Source organism: Lethenteron reissneri, chromosome 10 (genome assembly GCF_015708825.2).
Source record: "Lethenteron reissneri isolate LAM-NWPU_2019-01 chromosome 10, ASM1570882v1, whole genome shotgun sequence".
Classification (NCBI taxonomy): domain Eukaryota; kingdom Metazoa; phylum Chordata; class Hyperoartia; order Petromyzontiformes; family Petromyzontidae; genus Lethenteron; species Lethenteron reissneri.
The window spans coordinates 9561406-9580164 of NC_083788.1; the positions used below are offsets into that span (position 1 = coordinate 9561406).

At 50.6% G+C, this 18759-nt stretch overlaps 2 protein-coding genes across 3 annotated transcripts in view; one reads left to right on the forward strand and one right to left on the reverse strand.

Moving 5' to 3' along the window:
- ST13 (ST13 Hsp70 interacting protein) overlaps positions 1 to 18714 on the forward strand; it is a 30875-nt gene extending 12161 nt beyond the window's left edge. Inside the window, exons 9-12 of the mRNA XM_061548980.1 lie at positions 14556 to 14672; positions 15280 to 15331; positions 16357 to 16565; positions 17190 to 18714. Of these exons, the coding sequence (XP_061404964.1) occupies positions 14556 to 14672; positions 15280 to 15331; positions 16357 to 16565; positions 17190 to 17321 (510 nt within the window). The 3' untranslated portion in view covers positions 17322 to 18714. The remainder of the gene's footprint in view (positions 1 to 14555; positions 14673 to 15279; positions 15332 to 16356; positions 16566 to 17189) is intronic.
- SRL (sarcalumenin) lies at positions 733 to 12352 on the reverse strand. 2 transcript variants are annotated; one of them, XM_061548952.1, is made up of 7 exons: positions 12071 to 12352; positions 6495 to 6635; positions 5905 to 6000; positions 4974 to 5006; positions 4002 to 4118; positions 3067 to 3300; positions 733 to 2406 (listed from the first exon to the last, which is right to left on the reverse strand). In XM_061548952.1, the coding sequence occupies exons 1-7, from the start codon at positions 12126 to 12128 to the stop codon at positions 1577 to 1579; spliced, it is 1509 nt and encodes a 502-aa protein (XP_061404936.1). In that variant the 5' UTR covers positions 12129 to 12352; the 3' UTR covers positions 733 to 1576. The 2 variants fall into 2 exon arrangements, with proteins under 2 accessions (XP_061404936.1, XP_061404938.1); XM_061548954.1 differs by lacking the exon at positions 4974 to 5006.
- Positions 18715 to 18759: the final 45 nt, after the last annotated feature.

Below are 18759 nucleotides of genomic sequence, written 5' to 3' on the forward strand. Positions count from 1 at the left end.
CCACCCCGCCTCACTGCAGACATAAATGTCCATGGCTTGACGGTCAAACCGATATCGCATTTTTAAATCCTTTATATTAAGTTAGCTTGCTTGCGTGCTTGCTTGCTTACGACTGTGCAAACCTTTCGGTCGTTTTTTAACCCACTTCCCGTGATCCAATCGAGCTGACATTTTGCACACAGACTCGTTGTGCGAGACAATTAATGTTCGTGAAAATTTTTTTCAAAAATTTTACACTGCTTAGGGAAAACAAATTAAATATTTAATTACCAATTGTTTAATACTGCAGACAATCATCTGACCCATAGGTGGCAGCCATCTCAAGCCAGAGGACGAGATGACTCTAGCCGCCACGCATATAAAGGATTTAGAGTGAAAAACTTTGTTTTTACGGGTTATACTTGTTATTGTCGACTTTAATGTGGCCAGATTAAGTGCAGAAATATTTTTTATGTTTTTTTTCTGGTTATTGGTGACTGGAACTGAGGCTTTAAACTCACTCTGCTTGAGAACTCTACAGGCAGCTGCCCAGAATCAAACTCAGGAAATTCAGTGGGGCTGGTTTCAGTCCTTTGATCTCTCAGCCCACCCGGGCCACCTCCAATTATCCAAACTATTAAAAATTCCTATATGTAAATAGATTGCGCAAGCTGCACTTGCAAATGATCACCTGTTGACATTAAATATGAATCATTGGAATGTATCATTCATGTTTTTTCATGGCCCCTTACGTTTATTTTTTAACAGAAAGCTTGTTGAACCTTGATAATTCAAATCTGCCTTAAAAACCGAATTCGTCAAAGAAACGTCACACAATACACTTACACCCCTACGCAGGCAAGCACACGCGTGCGAAACAGTAGTCTCGCTTTCCTGGAATATTACAGGAAAATCACAAACACCCGACATGCACGCATATCGCATCAGGGGTGTTCACTCACAAGATGAACAACTGGCAGGCTTCGAATTCGGCTTCACTGCACCGTGACTGACACTTCGCACACTGTTCAAACGCTGAATGCAAGAAATGAATGGTGATGTAACATTACAATTGTGCTATTGTGTTAAACTTAAAGTGATTACCTTAATATATCACTTCCTCAATTGTTTAATTCGATTCATAAATTAGAATTTAACATGATCGTAAACGCATACATCCAGAGTCAACTTAAATCAGATGCAATACATTTTGGTCAGTTCCTTCGACTTTTAATTATCAATATCCCCTTTCTGTACGCACACCCGTCTATATGCAAGCATACAACTATGCAGACATACACATTTGCGGTACTTAAAGATACGTGTCTGCATAGTATCGAGTTTTTAAAGACACAAGCTGAAGCAAATGTCCATCAGTTGACTGCAAACAGTGACCTTCAGTGCGTTGAGCCGTGTGCATTGTGGGCCCTGTAGCGGCACTTGCGGTACAGTCTTCGTAGCGTTGCCCCCAATGCTCTTTGCTGGGAGAAGATGGAATTCTGGGTGGTGGTGGTGGCGGTGGGAGGCGTCGTTTTCTAGGGGCAAACTGGCGCACTCCATCAGCAGCCCTCCACCCCGCGCGTCCCAGCACCGGCGCTCATGGCTTGACGTAGCGATTCTTGGGCGTCTCGTTGCACAAGTACGACCCGCACGAGGGCGCCGCCGCCGCGCGCACCTTCAAGCGGGCGACCGGCGACAGCGAGCCGAGCAGCGCGGGCAGCTCGACGGAGATGGCGCGTTCGATCTTGTCGAGGAGGCATCCGTTGGTGTAGCTGCAGTGGTAGGAGAGCGGACGCATCGTCGCCACGGAATTGGCGCCGAAGAACGACTTGTAGGTTTTGGGGTCGGGCAGGTCGAACTTGCTCACGTTGGAGTTTGCCAGCACGGAGCCGTAGATGTTGTACTCCTCGGGGTGCTCCACGATGTCGGCGAACACCTGATCCGCGTTGCTGAAGAAGGAGGAGGAGCGCGTGCGCAGCGTCTGCACGTAGCGGTCGACCACGAGCGCGTGGATGCGCACGCGGATGGCGTGCTGCCGGATGAGGGCGATCTTGTTCTCCATGCGGTTGGCAATGATTTGCCGGAGGTCGTCGAGCAGCGAGGTCTCCTCGGCGAGGAAGAGGCCGCTGTTGGTGTCGACGCGGAAGGCGTACGGCCAGAAGGAGCTGACGTAGACGCGCGGGGGCTCGGTGACGTTGATGAGCGGCGCGAGGCTCCAGAAGAGGGCACCGTAGACACGCATGAGTTGCTGCGTGGAGACGCTGTCGGCCTTGTTGAGGATGATGCGGATTTGCGACTCGCGACCCTTGAGCTGCCGGAAGAGCGTCTCCAGCTCCAGGCCGACATCCAGCTTGGTGGGGTCGAACACCACGAAGATGAGGTCACCGCGGTCAATGAACCACTGGCACACGTCGTTGAAGGGGTAGCCTGGTCACGGGGTGGGGGTGGGGAACGTGAGACCTTGTGCTCGCAAAGGGCATTCGCACGAGCATTGGGTGGTACTCACCTGCTGTTTGCGGACCCGAGTCAGGGGTGGAAATTCCACATGCCTTTGGTGAGAGCAGGACTCTGTAGGACAGTCCTGGCACTTTTGAGTGCTTGCAACAGGAAACCTCGCGACCAAGGCTACTAAGCACAAACATGCAGGGAAACCCCCCTCCCCCCCCCCCCACATTTTTAGTCCGAAATGGCACTAAAACAACATTTCCGGGCTTCAAACCACAGCCCAACACAGGGCAGCTCCATCCCCCATCCGCACGATACCGGTCGGCACGCTGGCACTTATTCTTATGCAAGGGTGGAGCGGTGGTGCAGTGCTTTGCACTCTAAATGAGGCAACGGAGTTGGATTCCCCGGCCGTGGCTAACTTCACTGAGTGATATCTGAGCTTATCCTGGCCTCCCGCACCCCCCACCCTTCACCGACCCGCACTGACCATCGTGGGTGAAGTTTGTTCAAAACAAATCCCCATGATCGACAGTGTGGGGGAGGGCCCTACCATCCAGCAGCGCATTCGACAAAGTGCTGCAAATTACTCTTGTAAATGGAGAACCTGTTCAGAAACACAGCCACTGGCACAGCGCTCACCTCGCTGTTGCTGCTTCCGGTTCTCGATGATGCCTGGCGTGTCCACGAAGGTGACGCGCTCCAGCAGCCTGTGAGGCATCTCGACGCCGGAGAACTTCTCCAGGAAGCTCTGGCCGAATTTTTCGAGCGAGGCAAAGGTGCGCGAGCCGTCGGTGGCCATCACGATGCCCTCGAGGTGCTTGACCTTAGAGCCGTGTCGGATCACCGTGAACTCCGACGTTGTGGGCTCGGCTCCTGCGGAGATCGTCAGCAGGAGTTGTAACAATGGGCAAGTTTCTTACATCCCACCAGCCCCTCCCCCCCGCCTCTGTCCAGTCGACAGTGTGTATGGGCACGCTACTGTGAGTCGATTGGCATGTTGTTGCCTGTAGTGGTGTAAAGTGTGGATGCCTTTATCTCTTTCAAGACATCTGGCTAGTGTTGGAAGAGTAGGCCAAATACCTTCTCGAGGCGATCTCTCTAGCACTCTCTTGTGGAGGCTTTTCCACCAGCCATCGCTTGATCAATACATGGCATAGCTTGTCCATTACATTTTATTTGTTACTATAAATTACCACCATCATTGTCGTCGTTGTTGGATAACGACGAGCTGGATTTCATAGCTTTGGCATGCTTGGAATAACATTGAGAGACGGAAATATAAACACGTGGATTGGAGAACAATACACAGGTTGAATACTTCGTTTTGACTGTAATAAAACTAAGTGGCCTTGAGTGGGACGCGTTGCTGGAAAAGATGATAACCGGTGGTCGAGTGGCAGCCAAGCGGGGGAACGCGACCGAGAGGACATCTCCCAGGAAGATTGAGCAATGGAATGATATCGCCACAAGTGCATGTACTATGGTGGATTCTTATATCGCAGGATCATAATAGTTTGGGGATGCCTTCATCCGAGAGTGGACTGGTCATCGCTTATGATGATGATGATGGTCACCTGTGTAAAGTGAGAAGGCCTTGTCGTCCAGGCCTAGCAGGTAGTTGATCATGGACGACTTCCCGACACTCCAGGGACCCAGGAACAGCACCAGGGGTTTGGCAATGATCTCGCTCTCTGCGGCACACGTAGCCAGACATGCACACTGAGCAAGGATAACAGTTTGAGTTCATATTGCACACGCTTTCCAGCACTGATATAGCATCTAAACACCTTCATCTAAAGAAGCTGCACAGCTCAAGCGTGGAAATGAGCACTGCACTTTCGGACAAAGTAAACCTTGAAATCAAAAGCGGATGTGGGTAGATTTATCACCGGCGCGGTACACTGCACACATCCATCTCGACACAATCGGGGATTTGTGCTTTCATGTGTAATGAGAGCGGTGAGGACAAATTTAGGCTGCAAAGGGAAGAGCAGGCGAGGTGATTATTTGTAGTTAGGTGGAAGGGCAAAGGGTTTGAAAAAAATGTGTGGAAATATGAGGACAGGTATTCTATCTGGATTCCGCAAGTTTTATTGATTCCAATGCCGCCGATACACGCATCAAATCGTGACCGTCTATGATATGTAATTGGTGAACATGACAGCCGCAGCCACAAGAGGTTCAACGTGCACCACAATGGCAACAAGAAATATCGACAAGCAACGTTGCATCGTGACGTTTCAGCAGACCGCTGCGGTGTGTGAAAATATTATGCCGATGACCTAGTCACCCTGAATGTGTCTGATGTTATACAATCTGGGAAGCTAAAACAGGGTTGTGCCTGGAATTGGCCATACATGCCAATGCAGGATCTTCCTGGCAAAGAGTCCTGAGACTCAGTGTGGCATTCCAAGCAAAATAAAGGTCGTTATTATAATTAATGTAACATGCCTACACACACGCGTGTCACCAGGGCCTGTGCTTGGGTGACTGCCCTGTGTGCTTGTATGCAGACACGCATGCAGAAACAGCAGCCCAGTACTCACCGTCAAATGTGCTGATACTTCTTCCGTGGCTAGCTACAGTGGAGAGGGCACGGAGTGGGTGGTGGAATGGTAGATTGTTAGGACGAGTGTTAGCACGGGTATGGCACACAGGGTTAGGGTGAACGGCAACACAGAACCATTGGAAATGACCAGTTGTGTCATTTATCATACTGATAATAGATGATGATAGCATTAGAATAGCCTAATGGTCAGGCCAAAGCCTGTCAAATGTGACCTCAATGTCGTCGCGACGTTATTTCAGTGCAGTGGTTACGTGATGAGTTCTCCGGTATTATTTTTGCTTGTTCTGAAACTGGCTGAGCCTGTCCCCGTGGTCTTATCGTGAGCGGGGGGGGGGGGGGTCCACAGACACGAGGTAGAGAGTTAACGAAACATCTTGGCTTTCTTTTCGATTTAAAGCTTTCGTGACTGCAGGGATTCATCTTCTTGGTTCTTTTGGTAAAGTCACGTAGAAGGGAAGTAATAAAATAATAAAAATAAAACATAATAAAATAATTCTCACGACGTTTCGGCCACAACGCAAGCAGTCGTCCTCAGGTGAAAACCAGGTCTGTCGAGGCGACAGCGTCGTGGCTGAAACGTCGTGAGAATTATTTTATTATGTTTTATTTTTATTATTTTATTACTTCCCTTCTACGTGACTTTACCGAAAGAACCAAGAAGATCTTGGCTTTCATTCCTAATCCCCGATCTTGCAGTATCCAGCAATCCTGTACTCGCACCAAACCAAGTTGACATTTATAACCCATTGCCCAGGAAATTACGCTTGTGGTGATGTGGCAGTAGTACGGGCTCATTGCTTGTAATGTAACGGTGATGGGTTTGTTGTGCTGGTGTGTGGTCGTGGAGTGGCGTTGCCACCACCTGAGCCGCGGTGTTGGTGCGTGGTCTCGCAGGCCCCCACGGTTACCGGTCATGTCGTGCTGGCGGATGGAGTCGTACTTGTAGATCCTCTCCAGGGGCTTGATGGAGGTGTGGTAGATTTTTTTTAAACGGTCCAGAAGCCCTGCAAATGTAGTCCTTTGCATGTAAATTTTTAGAAATGCCTACATTAAACAAATGACACTGGCATTACACGTCATGGTCCGAGTTTGCCAAATAAAATAAAAAATCGGTACAAATTGCTTAATTTGGAGCTGCAGATCGAGCAGCCGAGCGAGCAAGGCCACTGCTGGGATGGCGATGTTGATCCCAGCAAGAGCTGGACTATCCGATTGGTCAGTAATTTACGGCATAAAATAATCAGATAGAGCAAAAATTGTCGTGAGAAAAAAAATCACCGCTGTTCCCACGTGTACCGTTGTAGGGGAACCGATGAGTGGGGATTGTTGATGTCATCAACAGCATCGTCGCGCTTAGCGTGCCTTGTAGGGGGTTTCCTGCCTTCGGGACGCAGGATGTTAGGGGCAGCCGCCATTTTTAAAGGAACCCCGAGTATTCTACCACGTAAAACTGCGATCGTCTTAGTGGGCAAATTGTCCCAACTTTCGTCCCCCCGACCTGGGTAGTCGTCGCGCGGGGTGTCGTCGTTGAGCTGCAGCGTGTCGGCGATGTGGTGGCGGTTGCGGAACATTTCGTCGAGCTCCGGCTCCTCGCTCACGTCCACCGCCTCATTCTCCTCCTCCCCCCGCTCGGGCGAATCTTGACGCACGGAGGTGGCAAGGGCGTCAAAGATTTCCGCATCGGACAACGACACGACGTACAACGACACGCTTGCGTTGTAGATTTACGCGTACCCGGGATGTGTCGTACCGACACTGTAACGGGCCGCGCAGTATATATTCGCTCGCTCTCAGAGAGAGAGAACGAGTCAGAGGCACGAGAAAACCGCAGCTTCGTTGGAAAGGCAGCACCCCGCTGAACCCCCCCCCCTCAACCTCTGGGGTATTTATGGTAAAAAAAATAATCGGCCAATTAATGAGTGTTTGTACAAAATAGGTATCACAAGGACAAAATAAAGTGAATGGATGTGGTGTGCCTAAATAATTCCTGGAACAGCATTCCGGACTGGTTACACTGCTCTGCAAGAGTTCCGAATGGATTATTTGTTCCATAACATGACACCGATCGTACATTCGTGATAAAATTGGGGGGGGTGGGGGGGGAAAACTTAAATTGATCGACACCTCTCCCTGTACTGGTTCAAGTGACCTCTCACTGCCTCTGCACGGCACTCTGCGTCTGTGTTTGTGAGTTTGCTTTGCTGTCTCCCAGACGTGCGAGTGTTCGCAACTGGTAGGGTGTTTGCCAAATGGCTCAGACTGTGGCTCATGTTGGCATAAGCTGGCATTTTCATAGCTTTTGACAGCAGGAGTTGTGATTGCTGAGACGAGAGCCACCTTAATTTACTACTACTATTGCGAGATCACCTGACGGGGTAGAGCATCGGTCGCATTCCGCAATCACAATCAAAAGTTTAAGAGTTGAAATCTCGGTTGGGGGTCGACTCAGCTGTTCATTCTTTTCGAGTCGATAAATGGTGATGGTTTTCCTCTATGGAAAGACTCTCCCCCCCCCCCCCCCCCCCCCCATCATACGAATGACAAACTTCCACCCTTGGCTCGGCTATAAAGAGGAGATGAGCGTCCACCTCCACACTCAGTTTAGCAGGAAAACCGCTTTCGATATTGACTATGACCTTATCTGTTAATTCCTTGACCTGTTCATGTGACTGTACCAGCTCTGTTTTTTTAAATGAACCGATGTTTCGTTTTCTCGGTGCTTCTCGACTCTTGATTTTATTTGGGGGCGATCTCCCCAGTGGTGCTTGGCTCGCAGCCACACGGCCGCGTAACTCCGCCGCGCCGTGCACCGCTGTCCATACTTGGCTAACAAGGCGGGGACGGGGGGGAAACTCTAAAAGCGGCGGACGTCGTCCACGCCAGTGCTAATTCCATCCCAAGAGCGCGCAGAGGGCAAGCGGACACATGCGTGCGTTTGAGAACGGCAGGCCGCGTGGTCGCCACGCCAGTTCTGCGGTCGTGCCGGCTCGTGGCCTGGCCGCTGTGCAGTGAGACCGGCAACTCCGTGGATCCCGAGATTCTGGTGAGATCTCAACGGCCCACTGAGACCTCTACACAGGGTCATCAGCAGTACTGGCTCGGCAGAGGTCGCAAACGGGTTTTGATTCCTTACCCGTACCCGTACCCGGCCGCACCAGGGTCGCAAATGGGTACCCGTACCGTACCCGGCCGGGTACGGGTACCCGTTCCCTACCCGTACCCGTACCCTACCCGAAATGAGTGACAAACGGTTACTCACCAGTGACTCACGGCCTACCCGTACCTGTACCCGGCCGCACCAGGGTCGCAAACAGGTACCCGTACCTGGTACAGGTAGCCGGGTATCGGGTAGGGTACGGGTATCGGGTACCCGGTTGCGACCTCTGGAGACCGGCAACTCCGTGGATCCCGAGATTCTGGTGAGATCTCAACGGCCCACTGAGAGCTCTACACAGGATCATGAGCAGTACCGGCTCGGTGAGAGCGTTACTCTCCCCTCGGCCATTTATCCGCTTTTCTGTGTAATAATTTAAACCATCTTCTTGGTTCTTTCGGTAAAGTGATAATAAAAATAAAACATAATGAAATAATTCTCACGACGTTACGGCCACAACGCAAGCAGCCGTCCTCGGGTGAAGAACAGAACAGGTCACCTGAGGACGGCTGCTTGCGTTGTGGCCGAAACGTCGTGAGAATTGTATTTTATTACGTTTTATTTTTGTATTTTATTATGATTTATTATTTTATTATTTCCCTTCTACGTGACTTTACCGAAAAAACCAAGAAGATGAATCCCTGCAGTCACGAAAGCTTTAAATCGAAATTTTATTTAAACCATGATCACCCTGCTATGTAACGGGCCTGTTGAAGGCCTTCTCAAGCCGCCGCTATCTCTCACGATTCTTTCGATGTCACGAATCCACCTCGCGCACGTACACTCGAGCTGAGTTCATTGGCACATCTCCTCGGTCGACATCCTCTCAGATGTGTTTCGTTTCTTTCGGAATGTGAAAATAAATGACAGCCCTTTGTCGATTATCCACTGGATGAAGAAGGGCCGTTTGATAATGCTGCACCACACTGGTCAATGCTGGGGAAACCAGGACCGGTTGAGAGATCGTTTCCCACCGGTGGTTAGCCATGGACAAGAACCAAATTGAGATCGCCGAGTTAAGAGCACATCGCGCCAACGCCCGTCTCACCGCTCCAACCCGCCTTCTGTTTATAAATAAAAATCGTAATTCATCTCGGTGTCAGAGGAAATCCCGTTTACAGCGTGGCCCTGGCGACGGCATGCCGCACACGCTATCAGGAGCTCGTATTTAAGACCCGTCGCATTGGAAAGCGCAGGGTGCCCGTTACATAACGAAGACCCCATTTGTAATTGGAAATTATTGAAATAGGTCGGCGATGAGAATTGCGCTGGGATCAGCGGGGGGCCGAGAGTGTGGCAGGGGCAGCCAGCCCAAGGGGCATGTGGTTCGGTTATGTCCAAACTGACGCACAGAATGTGCTCACTGGCTTTTTGAGTGTGTGGCCCTGGTGCAGAGGTCGCAATTGGGTACCAGATACCCTACCCGATACCCGGCTACCCGTACCCGGCCGCGACCCTGGTGCGGCCGGGTACGGGTAGGCCGCGAGTCACTGGTGAGTAACCGTTTGTCACTCATTTCGGGTAGGGTACGGGTAGGGAACGGGTACCCGTTTGCGACTCTGGTGTGGCCGGTTACGGGTAAGGAATCAAAACCTGTTTGCGACCTCTGCCCTGGTGTGGCTGAACAAGGATGCAGAAACCGATTTCGTAAAATGACAGTCATGTTGCGTCGTGGAGAGAGACCCGACTTGGGGAGGGTTGATGGGCTGATGTGTGCGAGTATGCCTGTGCGTGTGTGTCTTGGCAGACACTTGACCCCTTGGGGTTAGGATGTCCAAGAGTGAAGCTTTCTGTCGGCACAAGCTATTTATTGGGCTTCGTGAAATGTGGGCTGTTGCCACCTCTGTAGCTTTAGTGCGCGCTCCTAACTTGTTTCACTGTGTTAGGGGGATCGCATCGGCACACTCTTGTTGCCAAGTGAAATAAATCGTGAAGAATTTGTATCGATTCAAGTATAAAGCAAGTTAAAGGAACCAACGGACTTTCGCATCATAACCTGCAATGCCCAAACACCATGCCATCTGTAAACCATTTGTCTCTACGGACGCGTACAGTGCACGTGTGCTCGGATGTCTCTGCGTTACGCCGTGGGCACGGGTTGCATTCGGCGGGGTGGTTACTTTTCCGGCCACGTTAGGTGACCAGAGCGTGTGGCTCGCTATCAGAAAGGTTGCGAGTTCAAAATCTGGTTGACGGTTGACCAGAGGTCGCAACCGGGTACCCGATACCCGGCTACCTGGACCCGGCCGGGTACGGGTAGCCGTTTGCGACCCTGGTGCGGCCGGGTACGGGTAAGGAATCAAAACCCGTTTGCGACCTCTGCGGTTTACTTAGGAACCGATATAATTATTACCACTTTGCAGAGGAAAACCAAAACAGAGTTTGTCCTGTGGATCGACTCACCCACCGCCATAGGATTGTGCAAGTTTCACGCAGTTTCAGAGCTCTAAGCTCTGAACCTGCTGTTCCTTGATGCTTATTTGAGCAGAAAACCACTTTGATTGCTTGAGCTCTGACTACATGCATGCCACAGTAGCCTGTTTGCTCAAATTATCATCTCTAATTTTAGTTGAAATGAGATTTGCACGTCTGGGTTTTGCATATTGTGGGTGCCCTTTTATTCCGATGGAAATACTAAGCGGGGTTTTGAAATTTTCCGCAACTCCGCTGCTGTCGCGAGAGTTTTGACAGGAAGGGTTTTACGGGCTCCGTGTCGGGCCTTCCCACAAGTGAACATTGATTATGCCAAACACCCATTGCTGGAATTGGCCAAACAGCCCAATGTGTTTAGCCCTGCTGAAAGAATGGTGAGGTTAAACGAAGCTTCCCTGGGTAAATAAAGAACATTGCGATGAATCGTTTCATTCGTCGGCCCAAGTAGAGAACTCCGCACATGTGTATGTCATGGGTTACTGCGCTCAAAAAATCACGGGTGTCACTTAATTTGTGCAGTACTTTGTTTTCCTATCTCATCGAATCTCGGAAGCAAAGCAAAGTTGTCTGGATAGTGTTTGGATGGGCGACCACCATCCATTAAGCAGGTGTTGTAGGCTGCTGTAAGGGAAGAAAACCCCCATCCTCGTACTGGACTACAGTCCAGTGTTTATGCTCCCCATCTCCACGTTAATCTGCACACTGCCCGCCATGGTGAATTCGATCAAATCACGATCCCCCCCCCCACGACCCAGAGACATCAAAGCGCTCTCAAAAGGTATCGCAACAAGGTCGGGGTCGGCCTGTGAACGTAGCGTTATTTTTAAGAGCTGACATTATATTCAAGCAGACGGCTGCCGCAGTATCCCGGCCAAGTGGCACAGCAGCAGTGAAATTGGCTCACAGTTGGAGGGTTCCGAGTACAAATCCTGGTTTGAGTTAAATCAGCCTATCACCTCCCCCCCCCCCATGGTCGATAAAATGATTACCACTTTGTCAGGAAGGAATTTTCACCACAGGTTCAGGGCTGTGAACAGGCGATGAGCACCGGTCTCTCAATGCTTATTCGACCAGGAAATCACTTTGCTTTGGTCACGCATTGGTTTGTAGCACACTGCAGTCTGAACCCGCGAACCTCGGTTCATTGCCTGGCTAACATCAGAAGCGGGTTAAATCTCAGTTGGTCTTGCACCCCCTCGCCACTCCTTTAAATTGCACTGACCAGTGTGGTGAAGTATGCTCGGACCAACCGCTTGGCCTTGCGCGGCATGGGGGAGCCCTCGTCCATCGGTGTTATCAGCAAAGAGCTGCGAATCGCAAATTCTAAAAATCCAATGCAAGAGCTGGAAATCCCAAAAAATGAATGCCAAACCTCACAGGTGGCACAGGAGGCCTGTAAAGTCCTGCTCGACCCGACGTCCCTTGTGACGGACGACACCCGAGAGCGAGCGCGCGCGTTTGGGAGGGAGAACAGAACTGACGCTTACCGTCGGCACGAGCCGCGAGAATCAGCAGGAAGAGCAGGGTGACTTTGAGCGGCGGCATTGTCCAGCGGCGAAGGTTGGTGGTCTCGGAGGCAGACTCGTCCAGAAGAAACGGAGAGGCAGGAGATGTATTATTATTATTGGTGTTTGAATTCTAAAATGTGTGTACTGCTGGAGACGGAGATAGACTTGGAGTCGTAGAGAGCCTGGCCGATGAGAGAGGCTGCGAGGAAAGGAGACACAGACAGAGCTCATGTAAAGTTGCCGAGTGGGGAGGCTGGCACGTGACTTTGGCACACGTGGGGGCCTGCCACTTACGTCTGACAGTAAATTTAACTCTCAATTCCCTCCCTTCCCAACCCCACAACCTCAATCCCCCCCCCCCTCCCCAACCTCAATTCCCCCCCCCCCCCCACACACAAGCTTCCACCCCCTTTCGGTGACTTGTGATTGACAAATGTGGTATTTGAACAATCATAGAAATGTGTGTGCATATAAAAGGAATCATTTCCGGCCATTCTTAATACACAAATAAGTGTCCCTCCATATCATGCGGGTCATGGGTTTATTTTTAGCATACTTCACGGAAGTTGGTGAAGGGTTGCGTATGTTTGTGTGCAAATTAAATAGAGTAAGAAAAACATGATGCTTGTGGTGGGTTCAATATTGCCAGGAGTTTAGAGGTGACAACAAACGGGGTAGGGTGAGCGACTCGTGGTTGACAAGGTTGCAAGAGTTCAAATCATGGTTGGGGGGAGTTACTCGGTCCACTGTTCTTCCTGTGTCGATAAAATGAGTACCACTGTATGGGGAGATCAAGAGTGGTTATCCTTTGTTTAGACTCTCCCCCATCATAGCAATGTGGACTCTGCACCTCACAGGCTCTGTTGAGCTGTGATCAGCACCAATACCTCTGCTCATTTGAGCAAGGAAATAGTTTTGACATCTTTTGATTGCTCACGGGATAATCCACGCCCACTTTGAGCATTCGACCGTCGTGGGTCCGCGTGCCGTGGAACATTTGATGCAAGTGAAGGCCAGAGAGACGAACAACCACGGGGCTGAAAAAAATCGACGTGCAGAGCTCAGCGGTGACGTCTGAGTTACGACGCGAGAAGCTTCAGCTGTTGCAGCTCTCAAGGGAGAAAGCAACCCGAGCTGCAATTTAAAAATAAACATGAAAGACGGACGTTTGTTCATTATCTGCAAGTTTAAATTAGTCATTTGGCAGCGTGGCGAATCCAAGCTTCACGTTGTCTTCACCGACGCAAGTATATCTGAAAGCAATGGCAGAGCCAGGATTTTCAGGTAGGGGGGGGGGCGGCAACCCCTCCAGCAATGAAAAATGATAGGAGTTGTTAGAAAGTAAGGACTAGTCCCTTGCTTTTTATTTGACGCATGTGCGGCAACAGCGCAGCCATCGAATGAGGGTCGAATCCGAACTGCGTTGTGTGATCGGCATCACGCTCGCTGAAGGTGTTTGCCTTCAGGGAAGTCGTGTACTATATACGCAACTGCTTACAATTCTGAGTCACTTATAACCGCTTTGCCGTTACTTATTGCCAATTATGGACTCATCTCATAGAGTCCCTGGCACGTGATAATATGCTACACAGTGGCAGTGGGGGTCGCAAAATGCCGATTTATTACTAATAAACCCCAATGATCCGATCTAAATTAAGGATTTCGATCGGATCATTGGGGCGGCACATGCCACCCCCCCCCCACTGGCTCTGCCAGTGTCTGAAGGCAGACTTTACTTGCAGTGCTCAAACTAAACGTAGGCTTCTTCGCGATAAAAAGTCTCCACCGCCAGGTTGCTTTTGGGACAGAACCACGTCACCCTTGGCCGTGTATCTCCTCCTCAACTCCCTGTATCAATGGGGGCAATAAACTAAAGGGGCAGCACAACTGGCAGTGAACGTTTTATTTTTCAAGAGTGTTTTTACGTTGTGACATTTTTAAACTATCGATCGGGACACAACAGCGGTGGCTGCGTCGTAAGTCACTTGAAATGAAATATTCGCGGTCTGAGCTACAGCACCAGGAGTTGTGGCCCCCAACGAAGGTCAGGAGTCGGGGTGGCCAAAATGCCGAGGCAGAGTTGCAAGGTGTGACCTTTGCTCCCTGCCTGCTCTCTGACCCAGAAGCAGCTGGCTCCCTCTACCAAAACTCAGCCAGATAGATGCTTTCGCGAGTCTTTCCGAGCGGCGCCGGTGAGACCTGATCCATATTTGGTCCTCGCTTTTAGAGTCGTGAAGGCAAACGCTTGGGATGGAGCGTGGAGTTGGAATGCGCGTGGGCGATGAGACCATTGACAGGCGTCGAGCGCGGACGCGTTCTGTTCTTCGTGTCGCCTTGTGGCGTCGTTGCGAATCGCCGTCGCGTTACGCCGCAGTGATTTATCGCCATCGTGATTTGCGTGCTTGAGCGGTGGTGCGACGCCGCGGTGGTGGTGTGACGACGTTTTGTCTCGGTGGCGGCTCAGGCTCAGCGCATCGCGGAGCACAAGCGCAAGTACGAACGGAAGCGCCTGGAGCGGGAGCTGTGCGACCGCAAGGCACGCGTGAAGCGAGCGCAGGAGGAGCACGAGAGGGCGCGCAGGGTGAGTGGCACGTCGCCGACGCGGGAGAGACGCGTACACAGAACACGTCCACGCGTAAAAACACGGATTTGGCGCACGGGGAAACGCACGACGTAGAACACGATTCCAAACGCGCGGCCAACACGCCCAGAACGCAATTGACGCATGGCAAAAACCGCGCGTGGAACACGGGAAACGCACACGTAATGTGCTGAACGCACAGAGAATACGCGTGCAGTGCACCCTAAAAACTTGCATGGGACACGTGATTCGCACACGTATGTAGTGCTTGCAAAAAACGCCAAACACGCAGGAAACGCACGGAGTACATACTAATGGCGTGCTCGACACACGAGAAACGCCGATAATGCACGCTAAAGAACACATCCAGAACACGCTTAAACATACGAACAATTGCACATTTATCGCACAGCAAGTGGACCGCAAATACACGTGAAGTGCACGCACGCCAATATTCTTGCAGTGAAAGTGCATGACATACACGTCGCACGCACGCACGCCAAGTTTCTTGCAGCGTCTGCTCATCGTAACTCGTAGGTCACGTGAACCCTGCCAGCGGTCCCAGCAGGCTAACGCAGGAGTCGCGTCTGTGCGCGTGCGTGTACAGGAGGAGGACGCACGGCGGCAGGCTGGCGGGGGAGGCTTTGGGGGATTCCCTGGTACGTGTACATACACACACACACACGCGTACATGCACACATACACACGTACACCCATGCATGTACACACACACACCCATGCATGTACGCACATTTGAACTGACAAACATTGTGGCTTTAACATCCATTTTCAAACCCAAGTCATACCACACCAGCCGTAGCCTGAACGTTCTACCCAGGATATTAATTCTAGATTTGAAGCTTTCGTGACTGCAAGGATTTATATTCTTAGGTTTTTTCGGTAAAGTCACGTAGGTAAAAAATTAAAATGGATAAAAGTAAAATATAAATAAATAAGTTGCGGCGTTTCGGAGGCAACACAAGCTTCCGTCTTTAGGTGGAACCGTCACAGCACGATAGCTGTATCAAGTGAGAGAAACCTAAGAATATGTTCTACCCAGGGCTTAATTTCTCACTCGGCGTGTTTCCGGTCACGAGTAGCTACGGCTTTAGCTAAACGTATACTGGATGTGGCACGCCGGGCGCGGAAATCATTTCTGCCAGTCGTGGAGCTGGACAGAGCTGAGTCTACGCTCGCAGAAACGGGGTCTGTTGATCCTTTGCTCCACATGTTTACGTGTGTGAGAGAAATTGGCGTGTGATGTGACGCTATTGTAAACTTATAATCACATTTGTTGGGAAAACTGTTGCGTTGTTTACATACCATTGTTTTAGTAAGTTTTAGAGGGGCTTGGTTTGGCCCGATTTTTTTTATTTAGTATAGATTTATACTTAAAGTTTTGATCTGTATTGTATTATGATTTTTATTGGGATCAAACATCGAAATGGAATTTTTTTGCACTTTTTGTACGCAGCATGGACGGGTTGTGCTTTTTCTGTAGGATTTTATTGTTTACGTAATGTGATGTTTAGATTCGTGTACAACGAATTTTAGGTGTATCTTGTAATTTTATTGTTTGTTGCGGTTGAACCCAATTTAAGAGCCGAATGGCTCACTGGGTAAATCCTATTAAATGAAACTAAAAACTGAAACTGTCTCCACTGACTCCTGTGCTGCGTTGTAGGTTTCCCAGGGGGCATGCCTGGGGGATTCCCTGGGGGAATGCCGGGGATGCCCGGAGGAATGCCGGGGGGAATGCCGGGGGGCATGCCGGGAGGAATGCCCGGAGGAATGCCAGGAGGGATGCCCGGGGGAATGCCCGGGGGAATGCCAGGAGGAATGGGAGGTCTCAACGACCTCCTGAGTGACCCAGACGTCATGGCTGCTGTACAGGTGCGTGTCGGCAGTGGGGGAAGGGCCCCGATGCATGGCAGTGGCGACGTGTAACGGTCTTGATTGTGAAAAGGGCTCAGGAGGTGTAACATCTTGATGTTGGTGATGATTTTGAGGATGCACAAATGATAGTAATGGTGAGGAAGCTAGGTGGTTGTTAATGTGTGATGGTGATTTTTAGAAGAGAGATCTTGATTGTCGTCATAATGACAAGTGGCGTGTCTGTGCGTCTGCATGCTCGCGTATTTATGTATGTGGCTTGTGTGCATGCCTGTTCGTGTCCGTGCTTGTTTTTCCATGGAGAGTGGTCGCGTAGCGGTTCGCATACTGCACCACAAACCCGGCGACTCGAGTTTGATTCCCGCTCGCGGCCAACACCAGTTAGGTCCTGGCCCTCCCGTAGGTCGACTCAGCCTGAAATGAGTACCTGGTGCGGTGTGCAAACATCGCCACTAGGGAGACAAGCGGCCGGGCGTGGTGTTGGCCACCCACCCCCTCGTATGCCAAAGTGCCAGCCTTCATAGGTGCCACTCGCTAACAACACTTGCCCCAACAGTCTGTTAAGGCTATACGGTAGGATCTTTGTCTTTATACGTGCGTCTGCATGTCCGTGTGCTCACCCAGGACCCCGAGATCATGGCCGCCTTCCAGGATGTGGCGCAGAACCCGGCCAACATGTCCAAGTACCAGGGAAACCCCAAGATCATGAGCTTCATCGGAAAACTCTCTTCCAAGTTTGGGGGGGCTGGTCATTGAGTCCCCTCTTGTAGTGGGGGGGTTCAGGGGACACAGAGGGGTGGGGGTACAAACCCCCCGAGGGAAAGCATCCCACAACTAGGAAAGGCAGTCAAGGGGCAGCGGTGGGCAGTGATAGCTGGAATGGCTGCAATTGAGCGAAATTCTGCCTGCGATCGTTTAAGTGATAATGACTGTGACAATTACGTTAAAACCTGGCAGTTATTTTTTTGGATACTTTTCTTTGTTACATTTTTCATTTGTTTATTGGGGTGGGGAGGGGGGGACAGACGGGCTGGACAGCACTGAATCCACGTTGTGTTGTAAACATCTCATCGGCGGATCACACCTCAGGAAGGGCGCTCGTTCGGTCTTCGCGCCAGCAATCCCCGATCGCTGGTTTTATTCACGCTAAAAACAAAAAAAAAACAGAGCCAGCGGTGAACGAAATGAATGTGTGGTGGGATTTCAGGGGGAACTAATGGGATAAGAGAAACGGGTGGTGGAGATGATGGGTCACTCACGGCTTCAATACATTTTTAGTCCACAGATGGTGTTAGTCCACTGCGTGGGAACAGCACGGAGGCTTTACGCTCGAGTCCTGTTTGAAGAGACATGAAATTTAGAGTGCTTTTTATATTTTTCTCCACCTGCTAAATCAAGTTCTTTTAGTACGTTGCTCGATGGGTATTTTTTTTTGTTAGATGCGTGCATGACTTGGCAAATTCATGTCGTGGATTTTTTTGTTGTCGAGCCGTTTTGTCTCCTGTCAATGCCGTGGAATCTCACTCCCCAGGTGAAAAGATGTGGTCACACATGGTAGGGGAAGCAGTCCTTCACGAGTACAGATTAAAACGGGGCTTAAATTATCTTTATCGAGCTCTGGGAAATGTGTTTAACGAGCAATTCGAAGTGATCAGACACGGCAGCTTGTGAACCTGCCTTGTCTTCGCGCGACAAGCAAAACTGGTGCGCGTTCATGTCGCCTTTGCCGTCTCTGCATCAGTCGGGCTCAGGACACCAGAGGTTCGCAAAGTAAAGTGTTCGTAGTTTCAATGAATTGCGCGAACATTGCCCAAAGCGTGTCTAGGGGCTGTCACGTGTCACGTGTGGGAATGAAGCGTTCCGAGGGGAGGGGGGTGGCAGGTTTTGCCGTCATTGCCTCGGCCGCAGCTCTTTGCTTATTAAGCCCTTATCTTGATTTCCGACCTCTCATCTCCCCCGCACCCCTCGCTGAGCACACGTCGGTTGTGTCTTCCTTGTCTTCGTCTACTGATAATTCCCAACCTCTCGTCCCTTCGCATCCTCCAGTGGTGGAGCGCCGAATGTGGCCCATCTATTCAAATCCTGGAGCGATGCTCGGGGCTGTTTGGGTTTCATTGAAAACGATGAATAAACACATTCTATAGGTGAACACAGCCTCCTTTGTCGAGTTCCTTTGCTTGTTAGAACATGGCTT